General features: G+C 49.1%; 1 protein-coding gene across 2 annotated transcripts in view; it reads left to right on the forward strand.

Moving 5' to 3' along the window:
• Window positions 1-21790, forward strand: part of ACAD10 (acyl-CoA dehydrogenase family member 10) — a 45599-nt gene that overhangs the window by 792 nt on the left and 23017 nt on the right. For both annotated transcript variants that reach the window (XM_084762099.1, XM_084762098.1), the window contains exons 2-9: window positions 4207-4406; window positions 10408-10556; window positions 11830-12024; window positions 13079-13237; window positions 13832-13991; window positions 15238-15379; window positions 17827-17895; window positions 21541-21722. In XM_084762099.1, coding sequence (XP_084618225.1) covers window positions 4220-4406; window positions 10408-10556; window positions 11830-12024; window positions 13079-13237; window positions 13832-13991; window positions 15238-15379; window positions 17827-17895; window positions 21541-21722 — 1243 coding nt within the window. In that variant the 5' untranslated portion in view covers window positions 4207-4219. The remainder of the gene's footprint in view (window positions 1-4206; window positions 4407-10407; window positions 10557-11829; window positions 12025-13078; window positions 13238-13831; window positions 13992-15237; window positions 15380-17826; window positions 17896-21540; window positions 21723-21790) is intronic.

Here is a 21790-nt window from a genome sequence, read left to right on the forward strand (position 1 = left end):
GGATGGCTCAAACTCTTCCTGTTGTAGAGGATGTCCTTGAACTTCCGACCCTTCGTCCTCTTCCACCTCCACAGTGGTAGGAGTCACAGGCCGCTGTTGGAAGATCTGTGTCAGGATAGGACTAACTCAACAATTGCATTTCGTGCAGGAGCCATACTGAGCACATACACACACTGAGAAATGTACTTCAGTGGTAGAATGCTTGGGGTACAAGCTCTGGGTTAAATGTTCAGTACACACACACACACACACACACACCCCACAATATCTGGTACGTACACAGAGAGAAAGAGAGAGAGACAGAGAGAGAGAGAGTGAAATAAAAAGAAAAGCCAGCTAAAATCAGTGCACCATGGGGCAGCGGAAATGATCCGATAGAATTCTGTATATATGCTATAATGTATGAGGATCTGTGTATACACATTGTACCTGTAACAGGAACACATGATACATGGACATGCTTATGCTGTGCCCCATGTAATATTTCTCACACCTTGGCTGACCTGGAACTCTCTTTGTAGACCAGGCTGGCCTCGAACTCACAGAGATCCAGAGTGCTGAGATTAAAGGCCCGCACCGCCACACCAGGCTCCTCTCACACCCTTTTAGTGCCAGGGCTTCCCGGCTTCTGCCCTGCGCACACCTCAGGTCCTGATAGCGCCTTTCAGGGTGCAGGTGTGTGTGATTGTGAACCATATACAGTGGTACTCTTCTCCTGCTGGTGACCGCCAGAAATGGTCCCAGATATTACCAAATGTCCCTCGGCGGCCCAGATCACCCCTGTGGAGAATCACTGTCACATGTGAAGATGCGCAAGCCGTCCACGTGGAGTACATTGCCTGGCCATGAGTCAGTAGGAGACTTTTGCTTTGGGTGCTGAGGATTGACCTAGGGCACAGCTAAGCACCTGCCCTGCGCCTGAGGCACACCCCCCAAACTCAAGTGTCAGATAACTTTAAGTGGCGTGGCACGCCACATTCTAACTTAATAGCTTTACATTCTTTACCTTAGGCAGTGGTGAAGCACGCAGGGCCATAGGTACTGTAATCTGTAATTCTTCCCATTTTACAGAGGAAGAACCTGAGGCACGGGGGTGGGGGGGGTGGGGGGGTGGGGGGGGTGGGGGGTGGGGGGGTGGGGGGGTGGGGGGTGGGGGGGTGGGGGGGTGGGGGGGGTGGGGGGGTGGGGGGGGTGGGGGGGTGGGGGGGGAGCGAGAGTAATGTACTCAGCATCCCCCTCTCAATACACAACAAGGCCAGAATTGGAAACCAGACAGTCGTCCCCGCCCCCCAGATCACTTACGTCTGCACTAACCCATCTCTGTGATATAAAACTGTGCAGAGTGTGGATCCTTGCAAAGTTACAATCAGGCAGGAAGACTACATTATTCTAGCCTCATTCTGATTGACAAGGAGAAAACAAATACTCTCTGTGCTGTAGAAGATGCCAGTTCCAAGCCGGGTGGTGGTAGTGGCGCACACCTTTAACCCCAACACTTGGGAGGCAGAGGCAGGCAGATTGCTGTGAGTTCGAGGCCACCATGGGCTACAAAGCAAGTCAAGGCTACACAGAGAAACCCTGTCTCGAAAAACAAACAAAAACAAACAAACAACAACAACAACAAAAAACCCAGGCCAGTTCCAGGAAACTAGCATTGGTAACCAGGAACGGACAAGCTGTCACAGCTCTCTGTGGCTGTCAGCCACTTAAGTGTGTCCCTGGCTTTTCCCTCCCTCCATCCTTCCATCCCTTGTCCCCTTTTCTTGCTGTGTAGCCTGGGCCCACCTGCCATTCAAAGCTGGCCTCCCTCTGCCTCCCTGTGTGCTAGGGTCGCACTCACGCATCCCCACTCCCTGCTGTTTGCTGACCTGGCCAGGTCATTCTTCCTTCAGCTCCTTTAGCCCGAGGAACTGCTCTGACTTTAGAAACACCACCAATGTTTGGGATGGCTGGCTGCCTGAAAGATGATTAAGACAGTTCTTGCCTTATGGAGCCTACTATAGGACAGCTCGAGAGGAAAGCAGTTACCGTGCAGAGCGGTAAATACTCCACTAAAGAGATGCAGAAGGAACATTGGGTAGGGGCAGGGAGCCCACCACCAAACTGCCACAAGTCAGCTTGGGAAGAGAAATGAAATCACAGGCAAAGAAAGCAAGGCTGAGGTGTAAACGTGAATGGAAATTCACCAGGCAGAAGAAGCAGGGGAAAGGGCCCTGTCTGCCGCCACGGCAGGTGCCAAGGCCTGGAGAGCCGGAGCGCTTGCCTAGTGTGCACAAAGGTCAGAGTCCCAGTCCCCAGCAACACGTAAGCCAGAAGTGGTGACAAGTCTGTAACCTCTGCCTCCACGTCAGTTTCTATGTCCTTCATGGACTTTGGCCTTGGCATAGAAAGAAGGAAAACTGAAAGATGGTTCACCAACCATGAAGTTTGGGGTTTGGGGGTGCTTGCTTTCCTTTTTCTGTTCGTTTACCTACCAAATTCAACCACTTTTTGATGAATTAGTACATCAATCCTTATTTTTCAATACTTTAGAACCTTTTGTTAGCTGGGAACCATGGCTCATATGTGCCTGCCATACCAGCTAGGGAGACTGAGGCAGGATTGCTTGAGCCCATGAGTTGGAGACCAGCTTAGGCAGCAGAGTAAGACCTATCTCAGAAAGAAGAGAGAGAGAGAGAGAGAGAGAGAGAGAGAGAGAGAGAGAGAGAGAGATATTGAGATTCCTTATTTAGGTCTTGGTTTTATTTGAGAATTTTTTGTTTCTGCCCGGAGTTTATTATGTGTTTGAGATAGGGTCTCATTTGATGAAGCCCTAACTGGCCTGGAACTCGCAGAAATTCCTCTACTTCTGTCTCCCCAGTGCTGGGCTTAAGGGGGTGCACCAGCAAGCCCCAATAAATGCCTCCTTTCTCACGCTTGATTAAAAAGGCCTCCACCGTTAGGAAAGGGGGCCTATTGGTGTTCTGGTGAAGGGGTCCAGTGACAGTTTGCCTCTGAGGGCTCTGGACCCAATCAATGGGCTGATCCCTTGATGGATTCATAATGTGCTAGCTTTGTTGGGAGCTGGTAAATCCTGGGAGGTGGGGTCCAGCTGGAGGAAGCAAGTCAGTGATGTACGTCCTGGTGTCTTGCCCTGGCCATTTCCTATGTTCCCTCTTTCTGCTTCCTGCTTGCCCATGAGTACATGCCTTTTTGTTGTCACACTTCCTGACCCTATGATGTTCTCACCAAGTGCATGGAGCCACGCAGCCGTGGACTGAGCTCTCTGAAACCGTGGGCCAGGACAAATCCTTCCCTTGCGTTGCTTTGTCAAGGAGTGGGTCAACAGCAACAAAAAAGTTAGCAATACACAGGTTCCTTAAGTCACCCAGGCGAGCCTGGAACCCAGCAATCCCACCTTAACACCTCCTGTAGTTGGGCTGCCACACACTGTTTCCAATGAAGTTTTTAAATGGGGTTAAGCCAGTCTGGTAGTGCAGGAGGCAGGCAAAATCTGAATTCTAGGCTAAGCTGGTTTGCTTTATAGATCAGAGTTCCAGGACAGCCAGAGCTACATAGAGAAACCTTGTCTCAAAAAAAAGCAAAACAAAACAAAAAACAACAACAACAAAAAAAACAAAGGTTAAGATGTAATTCAGGGGGCTGGAGAGATGGCTCAGCAGTTAAGAGCACTGGCTGCCCTTCCAGAGGACCCAGGTTCAATTCCTGCACCCACATGGCAGCTCACCACTGTCTGTAACCCCAAGATCTGACACCCTCATTCAGACATTCATACAGGCAAAACACCGATGTACATATAATACAGATAAATAAATTTTAAAAATAATTAAAAAAAAAAAAGATGCGATCCCATCTGCAGCTTTGAAGGACTGACTACTCCAGCTAACGAGGGAGGGAGGGAGGTTGAAAGAAGGTTTGAGAAGAGACAGGGGACCCTTCATGGGCCCTGAGGAGGCTTGTGCAGTGAGAGAAGCTGGGAGACCGGGGGTGCTTGGGAGGAGGTGCAGGCAGAGGGGGTGCAGCTGGGTTGGGACTGAGGAAAGTAAGGGCTCAAACCCCCTTTTCTGTGGATATAGCAGTGGAGGGGTGAACTGTCATTGAGGCCAGCTGCGGGTGTCAGCTGAGAGGTGTGGGTGGCACTGAGCGCAGAGATAAAGCTTGTGGGAAGCTGCACGTCAAGTGGCCCTGTGCCTTCTCCCTCTACAGCCTCTGCCTCACCATGTGCATAAGGAGGCTCTTCCAGCCTTCCTCTCTCCACTGGGCATGGAGGACTGCTGCCCTGAAGCACACCCTGGGCCGGCAGCAGGGAGCCTTCCGCTGGACACACTCTGGAGGCCGCAGCTACAGAGCAGTCATCTTTGACATGGGTGGAGTTCTCGTGCCTTCTCCAGGGACAGTGGCTGCTGGTGAGCTCATCACTTTTTCCCCTTGCAGGGGCTGACTGGGAGTAGGGAAATAGATGGCTGTAGGGGAGACAGACAGGCCCTACAGTCAAGTTCTCTTTTTTTTTTTTTTTTTGGTTTTTCGAGACAGGGTTTCTCTGTGTAGCCCTGGCTGTTCTGGACTCGCTTTGTATGCCAGGCTGGCCTTGAACTCACAGAGATCCACCTGCCTCTGCCTCTTGAGTGCCGGGATTAAAGGCGTGTACAACCGCTCCTGACTTCCTAGGGTCAAATTCTAAGCCCCACTGAGTGGCAGTGTTTGAGGCAAGTTATTCAGCTCTTCTGAGTCTTGGTCCTTGTCATTAAGTCAGGGCTAATAATAGACCCTCTGTCCTTGGCATTTGGGGGAGAGTTAAATGAAATGGTCCACAGAAAATACGGTAGCTGGGGTGGTGGGGTGAGCCATGTGTGGCTTTTGAGAGGTTGAAGCAAGAGGAAGAAGATCAGGTGTTCAAGGTCATCCTCAGCTAAACAGCAAGTTCAAGGGTAGCCTGGGCTACAGGAAACCTTATCTATAAATGAATAACACAAGGAGCGCTGTCTTCCTCCTGGTTATCATGATGGTGATGCGTTCTGCTACGCCTGCCTGCCCCTGAACTTAACCCTCCAACACTGTGAGCCCAAGTAAAGCTTTCCTCCCTCAGAAGCGGATGTGCGTGCTACACAGGGAAACTCTGCTCAAAAACAAACAAACAAACAAAAAACCCCAAAAGAATAAACAAGTAACACAAGGAGAAAAAGTACAAAAATGAAATTCTCACCCATCAGCTACAAACTGAAGCTACCTCAGTGCACCCTAGCACTCTCCGCAACCAGCGCTCAAGCATTCATGCACTCTGTGGAGTTTTTAAATATGCAATATGGCTCCATTGTGAGCTCAAAGCTTAAGCCAAGGATTGGCTAGCATTTCCAAGAGAGAGCCAGAGGGCAAGGGCTTTAGGCCCCTTTAGGCCATCAGGTCTGTGCTGGAAGCACCTGCATGCTGTCCTCACAGAGTCAGAGCAGCCAGGGCAAAGTGAAGGCATTGCTCAGCAGTCTCCTAGGTGCCTCTGGGATCCTCATGTGTCACAAGAAACTATTTTTGTTGTTGTTAATTTTCAACCTTTTCAGATTCTGACTCACAGATCATGTAAAAAGTGACAGTGGCTAGCTTTGGCACAGGCTGGCTGACTGAGCCCTGGGAGTACAGTTTTTGGACTGGGCTACGGCTCAGTAGTAAAGGGTTTGCTTAGTACCCACAATGCCCTGGGTGTCCATTCTCAGCACTGCAAGAAGGGGATTGGGGGAGGGGACCAGGAGGACACAAAGGTCACACAGCTATGTACCACATAACTGGGTTTGAGTGCAAAGAAAAAAGTTTCTTTATTGCATTCCTGTTCTCACCCCCTTCCCTTTGCTGTGGAAAACATCCTGACCAAAGATAACATGGAAGGAAAGAGTTTTCTTTGTCTTCCACACCCTAGCCTGAAGGAAAGTCAGGACAGGAATTCTAGGCAGGAACTTGGAGGCAGGAGCTGATGGAGGGGTGCTGCTTACTGGCCTGCTTCCCAAGGCTTGCTCAGCCTGCTTTTTTTTTTTTCTTTTTAAAAATTTATTTAAGAGGGGTCCCATGGCTTGCCCAGCCTGCTTTCTTTTTTTTTCTTTTTAAAATTTATTTATTTTTATGTACATTGACGTGTCCCGGCCCGTGTTACGAATCGAACCAGGGTTCACCTGAAAGAGGGAGTGGGGATTGAAAGTGGGGTACAGAGACACGAGAATAATGAGTCGGGTCTGGAAATTTCTGATCAAGATTCTCTTTAATGCCAACGAGTAAGACTTTGTATAGCAAGGTCAACAGGATCTATTCTGATCCCTCTCTCCCTAGGACCCAGGCAAGAAGAACACAATAGTCTGAGTAGCTCTCTATAGGAACTTCCTTAGCCCTCCAGATGTCTCTCAGTAGAGACTTCCCTACTTCTTTCCAAGGTAAATAGTCCAAGGATAGCCTGGAACACAAAGACCTCCTCTGGCAAAGCTCAGCATCTGGAAGGTCACAGCGTGCAGCCTAAGCACGGGGATTTCTGACATGGCAGAATTTAGCACAGCTCCCCACAACACATTTAGTGTTTGGTATACATATATATGTCTGAGTGAGAGTCTGATCCACCAGAATTTGAGTCACAGACCAGACAGTTGTGAGCTGCCATGTGGGTGCTGGGAATTGAATCAGGGTCCTCTGGAAGAACAGCCAGCACTCTTTGACCCTGAGCTATCTCTGTCTCTCCAGCCCTCCAGCCTGCTTTCTTTTTTTTCCGAGACAGGGTTTCCCTGTGTAGCCCTGACTGTCGTAGACTCATTTTGTAGACCAGGCTGACTTTGAACTCACAGAGATCTGCCTGCCTCAGCCTCCCAAGTGCCCAGCCCAGCCTGCTTTCTTATATAACCCAGGACCACCAGCCCAGGGGTGGCACCACCCATAGTAGGCGGGGCCTTCCCCTCTCAATCACTAATTAGAAATGTCCCACAGACTTTTTATAGAACAATTGGATGGCTGCATTTTCTCAGGTGAGGTTCCCACTTCCCAGATGACCCTAGCTTGTGTCAAGTTGACCAAAAACTATCCAGTGCAAGTCCCTAGTTTGTTTATTTTTTATTTTTTGGTTTTTTGAGACAAGGTTTCTCTGTGTAGCCTTGACTGTCCTGGACTCCCTTTGTAGACCAGGCTGGCCTTGAACTCACAGCGATCCACCTGCCTCTGCCTCCCAAATGCTGGGATTAAAGGCGTGCGCCACCACTGCCTGGCTAGTTTATTATTTCTAAGTCTTAGAGATGAACTAATTCATTTAAGCCGAACTGAGTGAAGAAAGAAGCAAAACCCAGCTAGGGATGAGGCTGGGGACCCATCTGCTCTGCTAGGTGACCTGTGTGTGCCACAGGCCTGACACTCTGTTGTTCTAATATTTCCTGCACTTATTGCCTCCCTTTTTATGACTATAGGTCACTTAGAGTTCTTCTTCTGTCAGTCCTGTGTTTCTTGCTGAGCTGCAGAAAACTGCCTTTTCTCAGTTATATTAAGCATCTTTGATGTTTGGGGATATTTATTCATTATGTGTATTTGTGCGCACCTGCCTGAGCTTTTGTTCTGCAGGTGCCTGTGGAAGCCAAAGTCAGGTCCATTCAAGAGCAGTGAGCACTCTTAACTGCTCAGCCGTCTCTCCAACCCCCGTCTTTTGATTTTATATATATAATGTTTTTGAGATTTTTTTTTCCTTTTGGAAAAGGATTTATGCCAAAATTTGCATTTTCAAAGTACCATTAGAACCATCTGGTTTTGTTGTTTTTTTTTTTCCTTTACCCTTTTAGACTTTTGAGTCTTAGTTAAGAACTGCACTTGGGGGCCTAGATAGATGGCTCAGAAGTTAAGAGCACTGGCTGTTCTTCCAAAGGTCCTGAGTTCAATATCCAGCAACCACATGGTGGCTCACAACCATCTATAATGAGATCTGGTGCCCTCTTCTGGTGTGCAGGTGTCCAAGCAGGCAGAACACTGTATACATAATAAATAAATACATCTTTTTAAAAAAGAAGAAAAGAACCGGGCGTGGTGGCGCACGCCTTTAATCCCAGCACTCGGGAGGCAGAGGCAGGTGGATCACTGTGAGTCCAAGGCCAGCCTGGTCTACAAAGCGAGTCTAGGACAGCCAAGGCTACACAGAGAAACTCTGTCTTGAAAAACCAAAAGAAGAAGGAGAAGGAGAAGGAGAAGAAGAAGAAGATGAAGAAGAAGAAGATGAAGAAGAAGAAGAAGAAGAAGAAGAAGAAGAAGAAGAAGAAGAAGAAGAAGAAGAAGAAGAAGAAGAAGAAGAAAAGAGCCGGGCGTGGTGGCATACACCTATAATCTCACCACTTGAGAGGGAGAGGCAGGCGGATCACTGTGAGTTCGAGGCCATCCTGGTCTACAAAGGGAGTCCAGGACACACAGAGAAACCCTGTCTCGAAAAACAAAACAAAACAAAAACAAAAACAAAAACAAAAAGAGAACTGCACTTGGGAGGCAGAGGCAGGTGGATTTCTATAGTTCGAGGCTAGCCTGGTCTAAAAGAGAGCCCAGGACAGCCAAGGCTACACAGAGAAACCCTGTCTCAGAGAGAGAGAGAGAGAGAGAGTGAGAGAGAGAGAGAGAGAGAGAGAGAGAGAGAAGAAATTCTTTCCTAGCCAGATGGGGTGGTTCACATCTGTAATTCTAACACTTGGGAGTCTGAGACAGGAGGATCACTGAGAGTTCAAAGCTAGCCTAGGCCACAGACCCAGGTGTGCCGACCTCAGGCCTACATGATCATGCATGCACGGCTGGGGAGGAGGCTCAGTGGCGGACATGCTTGTCTCAGAAGCAGGAGGAGCTGTGCTGTGGCCCCAGGATCCATGTCAGAATGGTGAACGTGGTGGGCCGTGCTTGTGACGCCGCACATTCGGCGTAGGCAGAAGGATCCGTGGGGCTGGATGACCAGCCAGTTTAGCCTGAGAAGTGAGCTGCAGTCAGCGAGAGAACCTGTCTTAAAGGAGATGGATGGCATTCCTGAGGGGAACAGCAGAGGTTGTCATCCTGCCTTCACATGTCTGTGCGCACGCGCACACACACACACACACACACACACACACACACACACACACACACACACACACACGTAAGGAAAGAAAGTCCCCGTGAACGTTCCCGTCTGTGAAAGTATCCATTGATGCCCGAGAGCACACACTTACACACATTAGAATACTCTTTTTTTTTCTCTCCTACCTGGTAGACAATTTTGCCCATTTTTCTTTTTTATGGTGGTAGGATCTAGGCAGGCCTTGCATGTGCTAAGCACACGCTCTACATGGAGCTCTCCCCCCACCACTCGAGCTCTTGCCCCCCCCCCCCATCCTTCGCTACACTTTCCTGGTGATTGACATAGGTGTAACCCAAGGGTTAGCATGCTTTTCCTTTGAGGACTGTGTCAGTTTTATGAGCTGTACCGTCTCCGCCACAGCCGACCAGTGAGACTGAGCAGGTAGGAGGGTAGGAGGCTGGGGGCGCCTCTGGTAGGATGCCTGCCTTGTGTGAATCCCACTGCTGAGGGAGCAAAACCCAAGAACCCAGGGAAACTGATGAACCTCTGAGCCACAGTCATAGCTGGCGTCAGAAGCCCTTTAACCGTACACATGTACCTTCAAAATCTTTCTTTTGCAAGCAAGTCTATACACACAGCCCTGCACAAAACTTTCACTTGCTTTGTAAATTATATCAGGAAGAAATTCCTGGAAGTGAAATTATGATGTCAAACATACATTGAAGATTTTTTTTTTGACAGAAAGTGCCAAATCGCTTTCCACAGAGGCTGTACTTGGTTACATCCAAGAACAGAACACGAGGGTGCCAGGTGCCTTCTGTGCCTGCCAGCTCTGGGACAAGAGAGCCGAAAGGCTGTGCCCTTCTGAGTGTTCAGGGCTTAAGGAATCCTTGCTTTTAAGGCCTCGCTGTCCTCTGCGTGCCTACGCTGCCCTGACAGCAGTTTTTCCGAAGAACGTAATTGCTTCTTCTCTTTACACCTTTCCATATTGCCAAATAGTGTCAAGTCATGTGTTCCACTTTCTCAGAAAAAGTGCTTAGAAGATTCAGGCTGGAGAGATGGCTGGTGGTTACGTGCACCTCCTGGTCCTGCAGAGGACCCGAGTTGGTTCCTTGGCCCATGGTTCACAACTGCCTGTAACTCCAGCTCCAGAGGATCCGCTGGCTCTTCTGGCCTCTGCAGGCAGCTCGGGTGAGGGTGAGACTGGACCCTCACTATTTGTGCTCCTTGTCTGTGTCAGTCAGAGTGAGCATACAGACTTGCCCGGAGCACACACAGCGATGTCACAGTGATGTCACAGGCCCTAGGGCCATCACTCCCAAGCTCCCCAGATTGTAGCCATTTGTTGTTCCTTATCCTCTGTGTGTGTCCTACAGAATGGGAGGTGCAGAATCGTGTCCCTCCTGGAACTATCCTGAAGGCTTTGCTCAGGGATGGCGACAGTGGGCCCTGGATGAGGTTTATGAGAGGAGAGATGACAAGAGAGGGCTTCCTGGAAGAATTCGGGAATCTGTGCTCCGAAATCGTGAGTGATGAGCATTTCTTTCCTTGTTTCTTTCTCTTCTCTTTTTTCAGGGGAGGGGTGTTGAGACAGGTATGCAGCCCACAGCAGCCTCGAACTCACTCTGTAGTCCTCCTGCGCCCACCTCCCAGGTGCTTGATTATAGCCATGAGCCCCCATGTCAGGCATGTTAATTTTTTTTCTCTTTGCCTTAAATATGCTAGCATCCAGCCACAGATTGATGTAAATGAACTAAAATGAAAACCTAATAACCCATCTTTATGTTTTTAAGTTCTTCCTTCCACTCGTAGCCATTCTGCCTCAAGTTTGTGTATGAATAAATTATTGGAGTCTTTACTGTAAGCTACAACAGACACTGAAACCCGAGCCATCAGTCTAATGGTTGAGCCGAAGCTTTTTAAATCAATAAACATTGACCGTTTCCTCTGCACTTTGCACTATTCTAAGTTTTTCATGTACAGTGACTTCTGTAACCTTCAAAGCTCACATTGTATCTTAAACACAATTTAAAATATAGTAATAAGTTCCACAGAAGGGCCGTATGATGGTGGACACCGGTGAAAGTGTATTTTATGCTGCTGAATTAATATGCTTTAAAACGTTTTACAGTGCAGCTAGCAAGATGGCTCATACAGTTAAGGGGCATGTCACCACAGCCCAATGAGCTGAATTCATTTGGCAGAATCTAAGTGATGGAAAAGGCCTCTTGAAAGTTGTCCTCTGGCCTTCGCACTCATAAGATGCCACCTGGGCACTCACACTTAAATACGTTTCTTTTTTTTTTTTTTTTTAAATATGTTTCTTTTGGTTTGGTTTGGGTAGGGTTTTTCAAGACAGGGTTTCTCTGTGAGTTCGAGGCCAGCCTGGTCTACAAATCAAATCCAGGACATCCGGGGCCACACAGAGAAACTCTGTCTTGAAAAACAATAATAACAAACCTATTATCTGGGTGTAGGGTCCATCCCTCCATGCCTAGCACTCAGGCGGCTGAGGGAGGAGAATTAGGCAAAGTAAAACAAAACAGCTGAGCACGGTGCTGCACCCCTAGTCTCAGCACCAGGGAGGCACGCGCAGTGGGGTCTCTGTGAGCGCCAGGCCAGCCACAGCTTCAGAGTGAGCCCTTGTCTCAAGACCACAAAACCAAAACAAAACAAAAGCCATTAACCCACAAGAGCATCCAGGCAGCAGTAGGATGCCCGGAATGGATTTTGCCTGTGGGCCATGAGGGACCATACTAATGACTGCCCGATTCTCCTGTTTCCTCTCCTGTTCATAGGCAAAGACTTCTGTGCCTGTGAGCTCCTTTTTCTCGATGCTTACCAGTGAACAGGTGATAAAGCAGTTCCCAGTGATGACACAGGCCATCTCTCAGATCAGAGCAAAGGGCCTTCGGACTGCAGTGTTGACCAATAATTTTTGTCTTTCCAACGGGAAAAGCTTTTTGCCCCTGGACCGGAAACAGTTTGATGTGGTAAGTACAAGGTGATGGACATGAGGAGACGGTCCGAGTACAGCTTTAAATGCTGCCTACTATCAGTCTCTAGTAAGTGGGTTTTCATTCACATAGCTGCCCGAATTAGGTTTAGGTGTAATAAATATTGTTGTTGCTGTTTTTTAAGACAGGGTTTCTCTGTGTAGCCTTGACTGTCGTGGACTCCCCTTGTAGACCAGGCTGGCCTCGAACCCACATCGATCCACCTGCCTCTGCCTCCCGAGTGCTGGGATTAAAGGCATGCGCCACCACACCTGGCTAATTTATTTATTGTATCATTACATTATAGATGGTTGTGAGCCATCATGCGGTTGCTGGGAATTGAACTCCGAACTCCTGGAAGAGCAGTCAGCACTCTTAACCACTGAGCCATCTCTCCAGCCCTAGTTTTTTTTAACAGGGTCTTGTGATATAGCCCTGGCAACTGAGACCTTGCTATGTAGACCAGGCTGGCCTGGAGTCCACAGAGATTCACTTGTCTTTGCCTCCCGAGTGCTGGGATAAAGGCCTGTGCCCCCACGGCCAGCAAAATGGGCTCTTAAAGCACAAGTGTGCTCACAGCCGCACACTGATGGAGGCGCCTTCACACTCCACACACAAACTCCCACCTGCATGCACACACTGCCAGCAGCCTCACAGCCCACGTGGCTTCTGACTTTCTTTCCACTGTTTGTGGACCAGTGCCATCCCATAATAGCTCACTGCTAGTCTGTGAGATGGCTCCCTGGGTGAAGGTGCTTGCCATAGAGCCTGGCAACCTGTGTCCCACCCGCCTTTCCCACAGTATGACAGCCATTTGTGAGGTTCCCAGCTCCTTTTCTTGGTGTTGGTCCTGACTGTGGGCCCCTAGGTTGTATCCCCCAAATTTCCAGTTCTTCGCTTTAAGAAGGCAACATCATTTTGCATAATACCACTTTTTTTTTTTAACTTCTTGTTATTATAAGCAACCCTGCACCATCTTCATTCTCTCAAAACCCGTGCCAGGGTGCTTATGTGGCAGCTGCCCCTCTATAGCCACCCCTGTCTCCCCCAGGTGGTGGAGTCCTGCCTGGAAGGCATCTGTAAACCAGATCCCAGGATATTCCAGCTGTGCCTGCAGCGGCTGAGCCTGCAGCCCTCAGAGGCCATTTTTCTTGACGACCTGGGACTAAATCTAAAAGCAGCTGCCAGCCTGGGCATTCGCACCATTAAGGTAAACCTGACAGTCTCTTGAACCTACTGCACACCAGTTAATAATAGGTTTTCTCCCTCTGAGGAAATGAGCCAGTTCAAATCAGATTAAAGCATAAAGGCAGGTGATTGGGTGCAGCTCTTGGGCCGGTTCCCTGGTCCCAAGGAAAGAGGCCAGGGAGGTCACCACGGGGAGGGAGAGGAAGAGTGAAAGTGTGTGTATATGCAGGGAGGAAGAGGAGAGAGACAGAGACAGAGGAGAGAGGAGAAACCAAAATGTCTGGACTAGTTCAGGGCAGAGGGCGGGGTATGCCAGTCATGCCCTGTAACAGGTAGGGACCAAGGGATGCCGGGAAAATCTGGAGGCCCAGGTCTGCTTTGGTATGTTAAATTTGCACCTCAGCCACTTGTCCTGGGTCTAAAACCCAACAGTTAATACAAGCACGTCCACATGATCTTTCCTGTTTGCGCCTGTAGCTTTCCTTGGTGCCTCTCTCCGAACAGTTACCCTGCTTTTGGCTAATTATGAAGTCTGTAACCAGCCGCTCCTATCTGAAGTGTGAGGAAAGCGGCCTTTGACTGGCACAGACCGTCTGATTTTTTTTCTTCAAACCAGGTTGACGATCCTGAGACAGCCGTGAAGGAGTTGGAAGCTCTTCTGGGTTTCCCGTTGCGTGCTGGTGTTCCCAACACTCGTCCTGTGAGGAAGACCATGGAGATTCCAGAAGATGCCTTGGAGAAGTACCTGAGAGGCTTGCTGGGGACCAGCTCCACAGGTAGGGAAGGCTCCCTGTTGAGGGAACTCTGCCCACAGCAAGGCCTGCAGTGGGGGCAGCCTTTGCCTGAGCATAGCCACCGAGGAGGAGGCAGCTCAGAGACACAGTGTATGGAGCGAGCAGTTCTGACTGTTTGAGACAGTGGCTGTAACAGGGTTTCAGAGCCTGGGAGTCCAGCTCAGTGGTAACACTTGCCCAGCATGGGTGAGGCCCTGCTTCGTCTCCCAGCACCAGGGGGAAAAACCCTCCATGATTTAAAAAGTGGCACGGGGACTCCTCTCCCAGGATCCTCTTGTTCTCTGCCTTCTTCCCTCTGAGATAGGCACCGCAGGCAGAGCTTTTGAAATCTTTCCTTGGTGGCAGTCCCCTCCCCTGACTTGGTCCTCTAGAAGACTCTTATTTATAGTTGCCCAGTGTGCTATTTCCTAGCCATGGCTTTCTTGGCAGCGCACCCACAGAGCTGAAGGCCCCTCTCAGCCAGGCCAGCCTCCTGCCGAGCGGAACCCATCTTACTCTGAAGCTGAGGCCTAGTGAGGTCTGCCTCTCCCAGGGGCCTGTGAACGAGCCATAGAACTTAGCCTAGAGAGTAGGAAGTCTCTTGTAGACAGCTTTGCCTCTGCATAGGCTCCTGCCATCTGGCAGCTCTTGTGTCGGTGTCAGGCATGGTTTGGTGGCGCACAGGTGAGGACATACAGGGGCCTAGGACATTCCATGGGCCAGACATGTTGTTATGACTGCAAGACTGATAAACAGAACTGTGCGCATGACAAGGAGACGCACATCCGTGCAGAGAGGAGGTGACCTTTGTACACCTTTGTGTTAAGAAAGCGGCCTTTTTAATCCCAGCACTCGAAGCGGGGTGGGGGGAGGGGCAGACACAGGCAGACCTCTTTGAGGTCAAGGCCAGACTGGTCTACAAAGCAAGTCCAGGACAGCCAAGGCTACACAGAGAAACCCTGTCTCGGGGAAAAGAAAAGAAAAACAAAAACAAAAACAAAAAAACCAAACCAACCAACCAAAGGGGGGGAAAAAAAAGGTGGCCTTTGAAGCTATAATAGCATATAGTTCTGAGTATATCTGTCTGGGCCTCAGCTGTACCCCAGAAGGGCAGTGTCTCTCGCTCAGCATCTTCCAGGAGGAAATCATGCCGTGCCAGAGGCACACCTCCCTGGGAAGAAGGACTATCCTTCCCTCCAGATCACGGTACTGGCTCCCTTCTGAGTGTTCTGTGTTGTCAAACCCCCAGGCCCCATGGAGCTGCTTCAGTTTGATCACGGACAGTCAAATCCAACATACTTCATCAGGCTGGCCGACCGCCAGCTGGTTCTGAGGAAGAAGCCCCCGGGGACCCTGCTTCCCTCTGCCCATGCCATAGAGAGGGAGTTCAGGTAAGTTTCTGGGGGGCCCGGGGGTGGTCGTCCAGATGGTGTCCCCAGCACACAAGCTTAGACCTAAACTGTCAAGTCGCTTCTGTGGGCTGCCCTGAAGTCCCTCCCTCCTTTAGAAAACAAGATTTTATATTTAAGTGTGCGTGTGCATGTGTGCCCACGCCCATGGAGGCCAAAAGAGGATGTCTGGTGCCCTGGAGCTGGACTTACAGGCAGTTGTGAACTGTCACGTGGGTGTTGGGAGCAGCACACACTATTTTATGTGTATGAATGTTTTGCCTGTATGTATGTATGTATGTATGTATGTATGTATGTATGTATGTACGTTTACCACATACCCGTGGAAGTCAGAAGGTGTTGGCTCCCCTGGAACTGGAGTTACAGATGGTTGTGAGCCACCATGTGGGTGCTGGGAACTGAATGTAAGTCATCTGCAAAAGCAGCTGGTGCTTTTAACTACTGAGCCATCTCTCCAGCCTCACCCAACCCCTGCTTTTTTTCTGAGACAGGGTCTCATTATGTAGCCCCGACTGACTGGCTGTATAGACCAGGCTGGGCTTGAGCTCATAGAGAGTCACCTGCCTCTGCCTTAAGTGCCAGGACTAAAGGCATGTGCCACCATGCCCAGCTGCCTTGAAGCTTTTAAACCTCCCATTTCCACCTCCCAGCTCTGGGATTGCCAGCATGCACCACTATGCTGGGCCTTTTATGTGGTACTAGGAATTGAATTCAGGTGCTTAGAAGCTTGTGCAAAGCTATGGTACTGACTGGGCTAACCTCCAGCCTTTCCCTGCCCCTCCCCCACCCCCGCCCCCCAGACAGGGTTTCTCTGTGTAGCCTTGGCTGTCCTGAACTCTTGGACTCACTTTGTAGACCAGGCTGGCCTTGAACCCACAGAGATCCACCTGCCTCTGCCTCTGGGATTAAAGGCGTGCGCAACCACAGTCTGGCTACTTCCAGCCCTTTTAAAACGGATGGCATGTTGGATGAAGGCACTTGCTGCACAAGCCTAGTGACCTGAGCTCACTCCTGAAACCCACATGAAGGTGGAAGAAGAGAGCCACCCCCAGAGTCGCCCTCTAACCTCCACATGCGTGCTATGCACATGCACCTCCATGTCTCATAAACAGGCATCCACAATAATAAACCAATAGATTTCTGTAAATGTTCTTTCAGCTGTGGTCTTCCTAGGTTCTCAGCTAAGGCCTGAATTGGTGATCTTTTGACCTCAGCTTCCCTAGTAGCTGGGATTACAGACCTGTACCACCAGGACAGTTTAAACATGCATACTAGAAAAATCCTGCCTCCAGATCGCTTAAAGTGGAGGGGCAAAGCCATCAGAACCCTAGCCTGACGTCTCTCCAGGAAGGCCTTTTCTCCTCCTCCCCTGCAGTACAGTGTGTGAGACAAAGGACAAGTGTGGGGCCCAAGTACAGTGTGATACCCTGCCTTTCTTTCTTATTACGTCTTTTAGCTTTTGATGCTGGGTCACAAGCACACACCTGGGCTTGGTGTAGTCTCCCTCTATCCCGCCCTCCCTCCCTCCCTCCCTCCCTTCCTTCCTTCTGCCACACTGGGGGGTGGAGGCCTGGGCCTGTGTATGCTAGGTGAGCCTCCTAGCCTGAGGCACAGCTCTACCCCTAACATAATATTCTTAATTTAATTTTATTGTGTTGTATGTTATTTAAGTGTGTGTGTGTGTGGTATGTGCATGTGCATTTGGTGTGCCTGTACATGTGTGTATATATGTAGAGACTCAAGGTCAAAGTCACTCTCTACCTTCATGATTTTTGATGTGTGTGGGTGTTTTGCCTGCATGTATGTCTGTGTACTGTATGCTTACAGTTGCCTGCAAAGGCCAGAAGAAGGTGTTGTGAGCTGCCGCGTGGGGGCCGAAGCCAAATCCTCTGCGAGAACAGACAGTGCGGGGTTGCAGGTTGCACTGCCATGTTGTGGCTTAGCCACCTTTGTGTTTTGACATAAAGAAGTCTTGGTGAACCTGAAGCCATGCCTCGAGCAGTCTGCCTGTCCACACCCCGCCTGCACCCCAAGGCTGACAGGATGGGCACTTGCTGCTGTGCTCAGCTTTTCACACGGGTGCTGGGATCTAGATTCAGGTCTTTGTGCTTGTGTCAAAGGCACTTTACCAACTGAGCCCTCTCCCCAGCCCAATACTGTACTATTTTTTCAATCAGAAAAGCAATGTCAAGAAAATCTTATCAGGGGCTGGAGAGATGGCTCAGTGGTTAAGAGCGCTGCCTGCTCTTCCAGAGGTACTGAGTTCAATTCCCAGCAACCACATGGTGGCTCACAACCATCTATAATGTAATCTGATATCCTCTTCTGCAGATAAAGTACTCATATGCAATAAATAAAATCTTAAAAAAAAAAAAAAGAAAATCTTATCAATTTAGCCCACAATGATGTGTTTGCATTTGTTCTGACAGGATAATGAAAGCCCTTGGGAATGCTGGTGTCCCTGTTCCCACTGTCCTTGACCTCTGTGAAGATTCAAGGTAAAGATCTGCTATATGTTGCCATTGTGTCCTCAGGCTACAGGAGAGGAAAAACCACTTTCTAACTCAAAAGCCCATTTCTTAAAGATGAGAAAATCACCTGCAGCTACCTCGTCCAGAAGCCCCAGACCCTGTCACTCAGAAAGCATGGCCACACCCAGAATTGCTTTCCTAATATTCCACATACATGCCCACGTAGCTGGACATGGTGCGTGTATGATCCCAGCACTTGGGAAACAGAGGCAGGAGGCTACATAGACACAGACTCTCTCTCTCTCTCTCTGTCTCTCTGTCTCTCTCTCTCTCTCTCTCTCTCTCTCTGTCTCCCTCCCTCTCTCTCTCTCTCTTTTTCTGGTTTTTGTTGTTGTTTGTTTGTTTTGAGAGATCCTCTCTCTATCTCTTTTGGTTTTTTGTTTTTGTTTTTTTGTTTTTGTTTTTTCTTGAGACAGGGTTTCTCTTTTTAGCCTTGGTTGTCCTGGACTCGCTGTGTAGACCAGGCTGGCCTCAAACTCACAGCGATCTCCCTGCCTCTCAAGTGCTGGGATTAAAGGTGTGCATCACCACTAACTGGCTAGAAGATCCTCTCTTAAGCAAATAATACATACACACACACACCACACACTACACACACACCACACATACCTACCACACACACACTACGTACATGCATACTACGCACCAAGCACCATATACTGCATATGTACACACACGTCATACCACATACACACTGTACGCATGACATACTACACAGGACATGCACACCACATATCACACACCACAAAATACAAGCCACTTACACGCACACCAAAACCCACATACTACAGGCATACACACACACACCACAAACCACACACACCACCAACCACATACTACATACACACACAAACACTACACACTATACACATCACAAACCACACATCACACACATACCATACGCATATCACACACACCCACACACATACAACACCATAAACACATGCACACACCACACCAAACATATACACAGTACCCACCACGCACCACAAAAAATACACCAGATACCACATACCACAGACATACTCACATCACACACCACATCACACAGCAAAGTCCACTGAGTTTCAAGTTGCTTGCTTTTGGTTTTTTCATTGTGTTCTAAAGTATTTTATTTGTTTATTGAGACAAGGTCTCTGTGTAGCCCTGGCTATCCTGAAATGTGTAGACCCAGCTAGCCTTGAACTCACAGCAATCCACCTGCCTTTTCTTCCTGGTATTAAAAGTGTCTATCACCATGCCCTGCATTTTTTGGTTTTTTATTTTTTCAAAACAGGGTTTCTGTATGTAGCCTTGGCTGTCCTGGACTTGCTTTGTAGACCAGGCTGTCCTCAAACTCACAGTGATCTGCCTGCCTCTGCCTCCCTAGTGCTGGGATTAAGGCATGTGCCACCACCCCCAGCCCCAACTGCTGTAACTTTGTGTGTGTGTGTGTGCCTGTTTGTCTTCTGTCTGTCTGTCTTTGAGATTTTTGTATCCAAGGATGAATGGCTGATCTCTCTGCTTATACCTCAAGTGCTAGGGTCACAGCGTGCAGCTCACAGCCTTTTTCTGTGGTGCTGGGATGGAAGCCAGGGCTTTGTGCATGCTAAGCCAGCGCTGTTCCTTCCTCTAAGCTGTTTTCCCAGATGAGTCTTTTTCCTTAATTTTTCATTAGAAAGGTTTTAGAACAGAGAACAATTTTTTTTTTTTTTAAAGCACAGAACAATTTAAAGAAAACACGACACAGAAACATCTAGTTACACTTTGGGTTAAAATGCTGTTAATATTTGCCACAAGTCTTTTTCATATATGTGGAGTAATTTACATGCCAGTTTATTTATTTATTCATTTATTGGGACAGGGTCTTACTGTGTAGCCCACAATGACTTCTCATTCACAGTTCTTCTGCCTCAGTCTCCCCAGTACCAGGATTACTACAACTGCCTCCCAAGAATGTTATGTGTGTGCGTGTGTTCATGAGTGCGAGTATACGTGTATGTGCAAGCATGTGGAGGCTAACCTTGAGTGTGGCTCCTTAAGAGCCATCTTGTTAGTTTGATAAAGGGTCTCTCTCTGGGACCTGATTTTCTCTAGGCTAGGCTGGCTTGCCAGAAACCCGCAGGGATCTGCATGCCTGCCTTCCTAGGCTCTGATTGCTAGTGCATACCACATTCCTACTTTCTTCCCTGTGATTTGTGGGGATCAAACTCAGATCTTTGTGCTTGTGCCACAAGCATTTTACAGACAGAGATATCTCCCTAGATCTTCCAAGAATGTGGACTGAAGAGATGGCTCAGCGCTTAAGAGCACTTGCCAATCTTGCAGAGTACCCGGGTTCTATTCCCAGCATCCACGTGACAACTCCCAGCTGCCACTCCAGGTCAGGGAATGCCCTCTTCTGGCCACCATGAGCACCAAGCACACATGTGCCGCACAGATACACACGCAGGCAAAACACCCACACACATTATAAAAGAAAGAAAGAGTGCATCAAGTCAGGATAAACACATAGAATAGAAGAATTGTTAAAACCACTGTTTAGAACAGTAAAGTTCTTTCTAGTCATAACTAAGCAATGGTTGACAACATGACAGCACATCACCTGAACACCATAACGTGGTACTTGTGGCTTTGGTGCCTTCAAATATTGGTACAGGTAACACCATAAATAAAGAGGGATGTCAAATGACTGCCCCCCTGTGTAAGGAGATGCTCTAGCAGGACTTCTGGGTATTTGTTCTCTTGGTCTTAAAACTGGTTAAGTTTTAGAGATGAAAAAAGCAACAGGACCCCCCCTATAACTCCAGTCCCAGGGGATTCAGCACTCTCTCTGGCTTCCATAGGCACATGGTGCACACACACAGTGCAGGCAAAACAGCCATATACATAAAATAAAATGAAGGGAGAAAAGACAGCAGGGGCTGGGGACAGCAGATGGCTCTGTGGGTCGAGGCACTTGCTGCACAAACATGAGGACTTGAGTTGAAACCCCACAGGAAGGCTGGGTGGTAGTGAGAGTGCCTGCCATCCCAGCGCTCCTGCAGCAAGGTGGGAGGCAGAGACAGGAGAGTCCCGGAGCTGTGGGTCAGCCGGCCGGCAGAAGGTGAGCACCTGACGCTGCCCTCTGACCCCCCCCACACACACCTGTGCTACATGACACAGGTGTGTGCCCCACCTAGCCTCACACGTATATAATAAGGCACAGGCCTGTAATTCCAGCTCTCTGGAGGGCCAGGCAGGAGGATCTAGATTTCAGAGACAACTTATGCTATGTAATGTGACCTAAGAAAAATGAAAACCTTCAGAGTGGCATCTTAGCAAGTCTCCTTGGGCAGTAGTGGGACTCCACGCTGGTCCTGAATGACCACAGACCTATTCTTCTCGCAACCATTTGGTTCCATAATAATCACACTTGAGACTCTTCATTGCTTTCTACACATGGGCCAGAGAGAAACGAGAGAGAGCATGCTGGCTGGCTGCACACAGGTGGACGTGGAGGGGGCATTGGGCACTCCCAGTTCTCTGCACTTGGATGCTCTGCCCCCCTCTCCCAGATTCTCCCCACCGAAATGGAGGGGTACCATGACTGACAGCCACTGTAGTGCTCATCCCCGTCTGTGTCCCTGCCAGCATCATCGGCACCCCCTTCTACTTGATGGAGTACTGCCCGGGCATCATCTACAAAGACCCCTCCCTGCCTGGCTTGGAGCCCAGCCGGCGGCAAGCCATATACACTGCCATGAACCAAGTCCTGTGCAAAATTCACAGTGTGGACCTGCAGGCCGTGGGCCTGGACAGCTTCGGGAAGCAAGGTGTGCAGGGGCAGCCCATCCTTCACTGACACTTCCTCTCACAAAGCGAAGTTCTGCTGTTGGGGTCT

The sequence above is a fragment of the Acomys minous genome (assembly GCF_964271855.1).
Source record: "Acomys minous genome assembly, chromosome: 16".
Classification (NCBI taxonomy): domain Eukaryota; kingdom Metazoa; phylum Chordata; class Mammalia; order Rodentia; family Muridae; genus Acomys; species Acomys minous.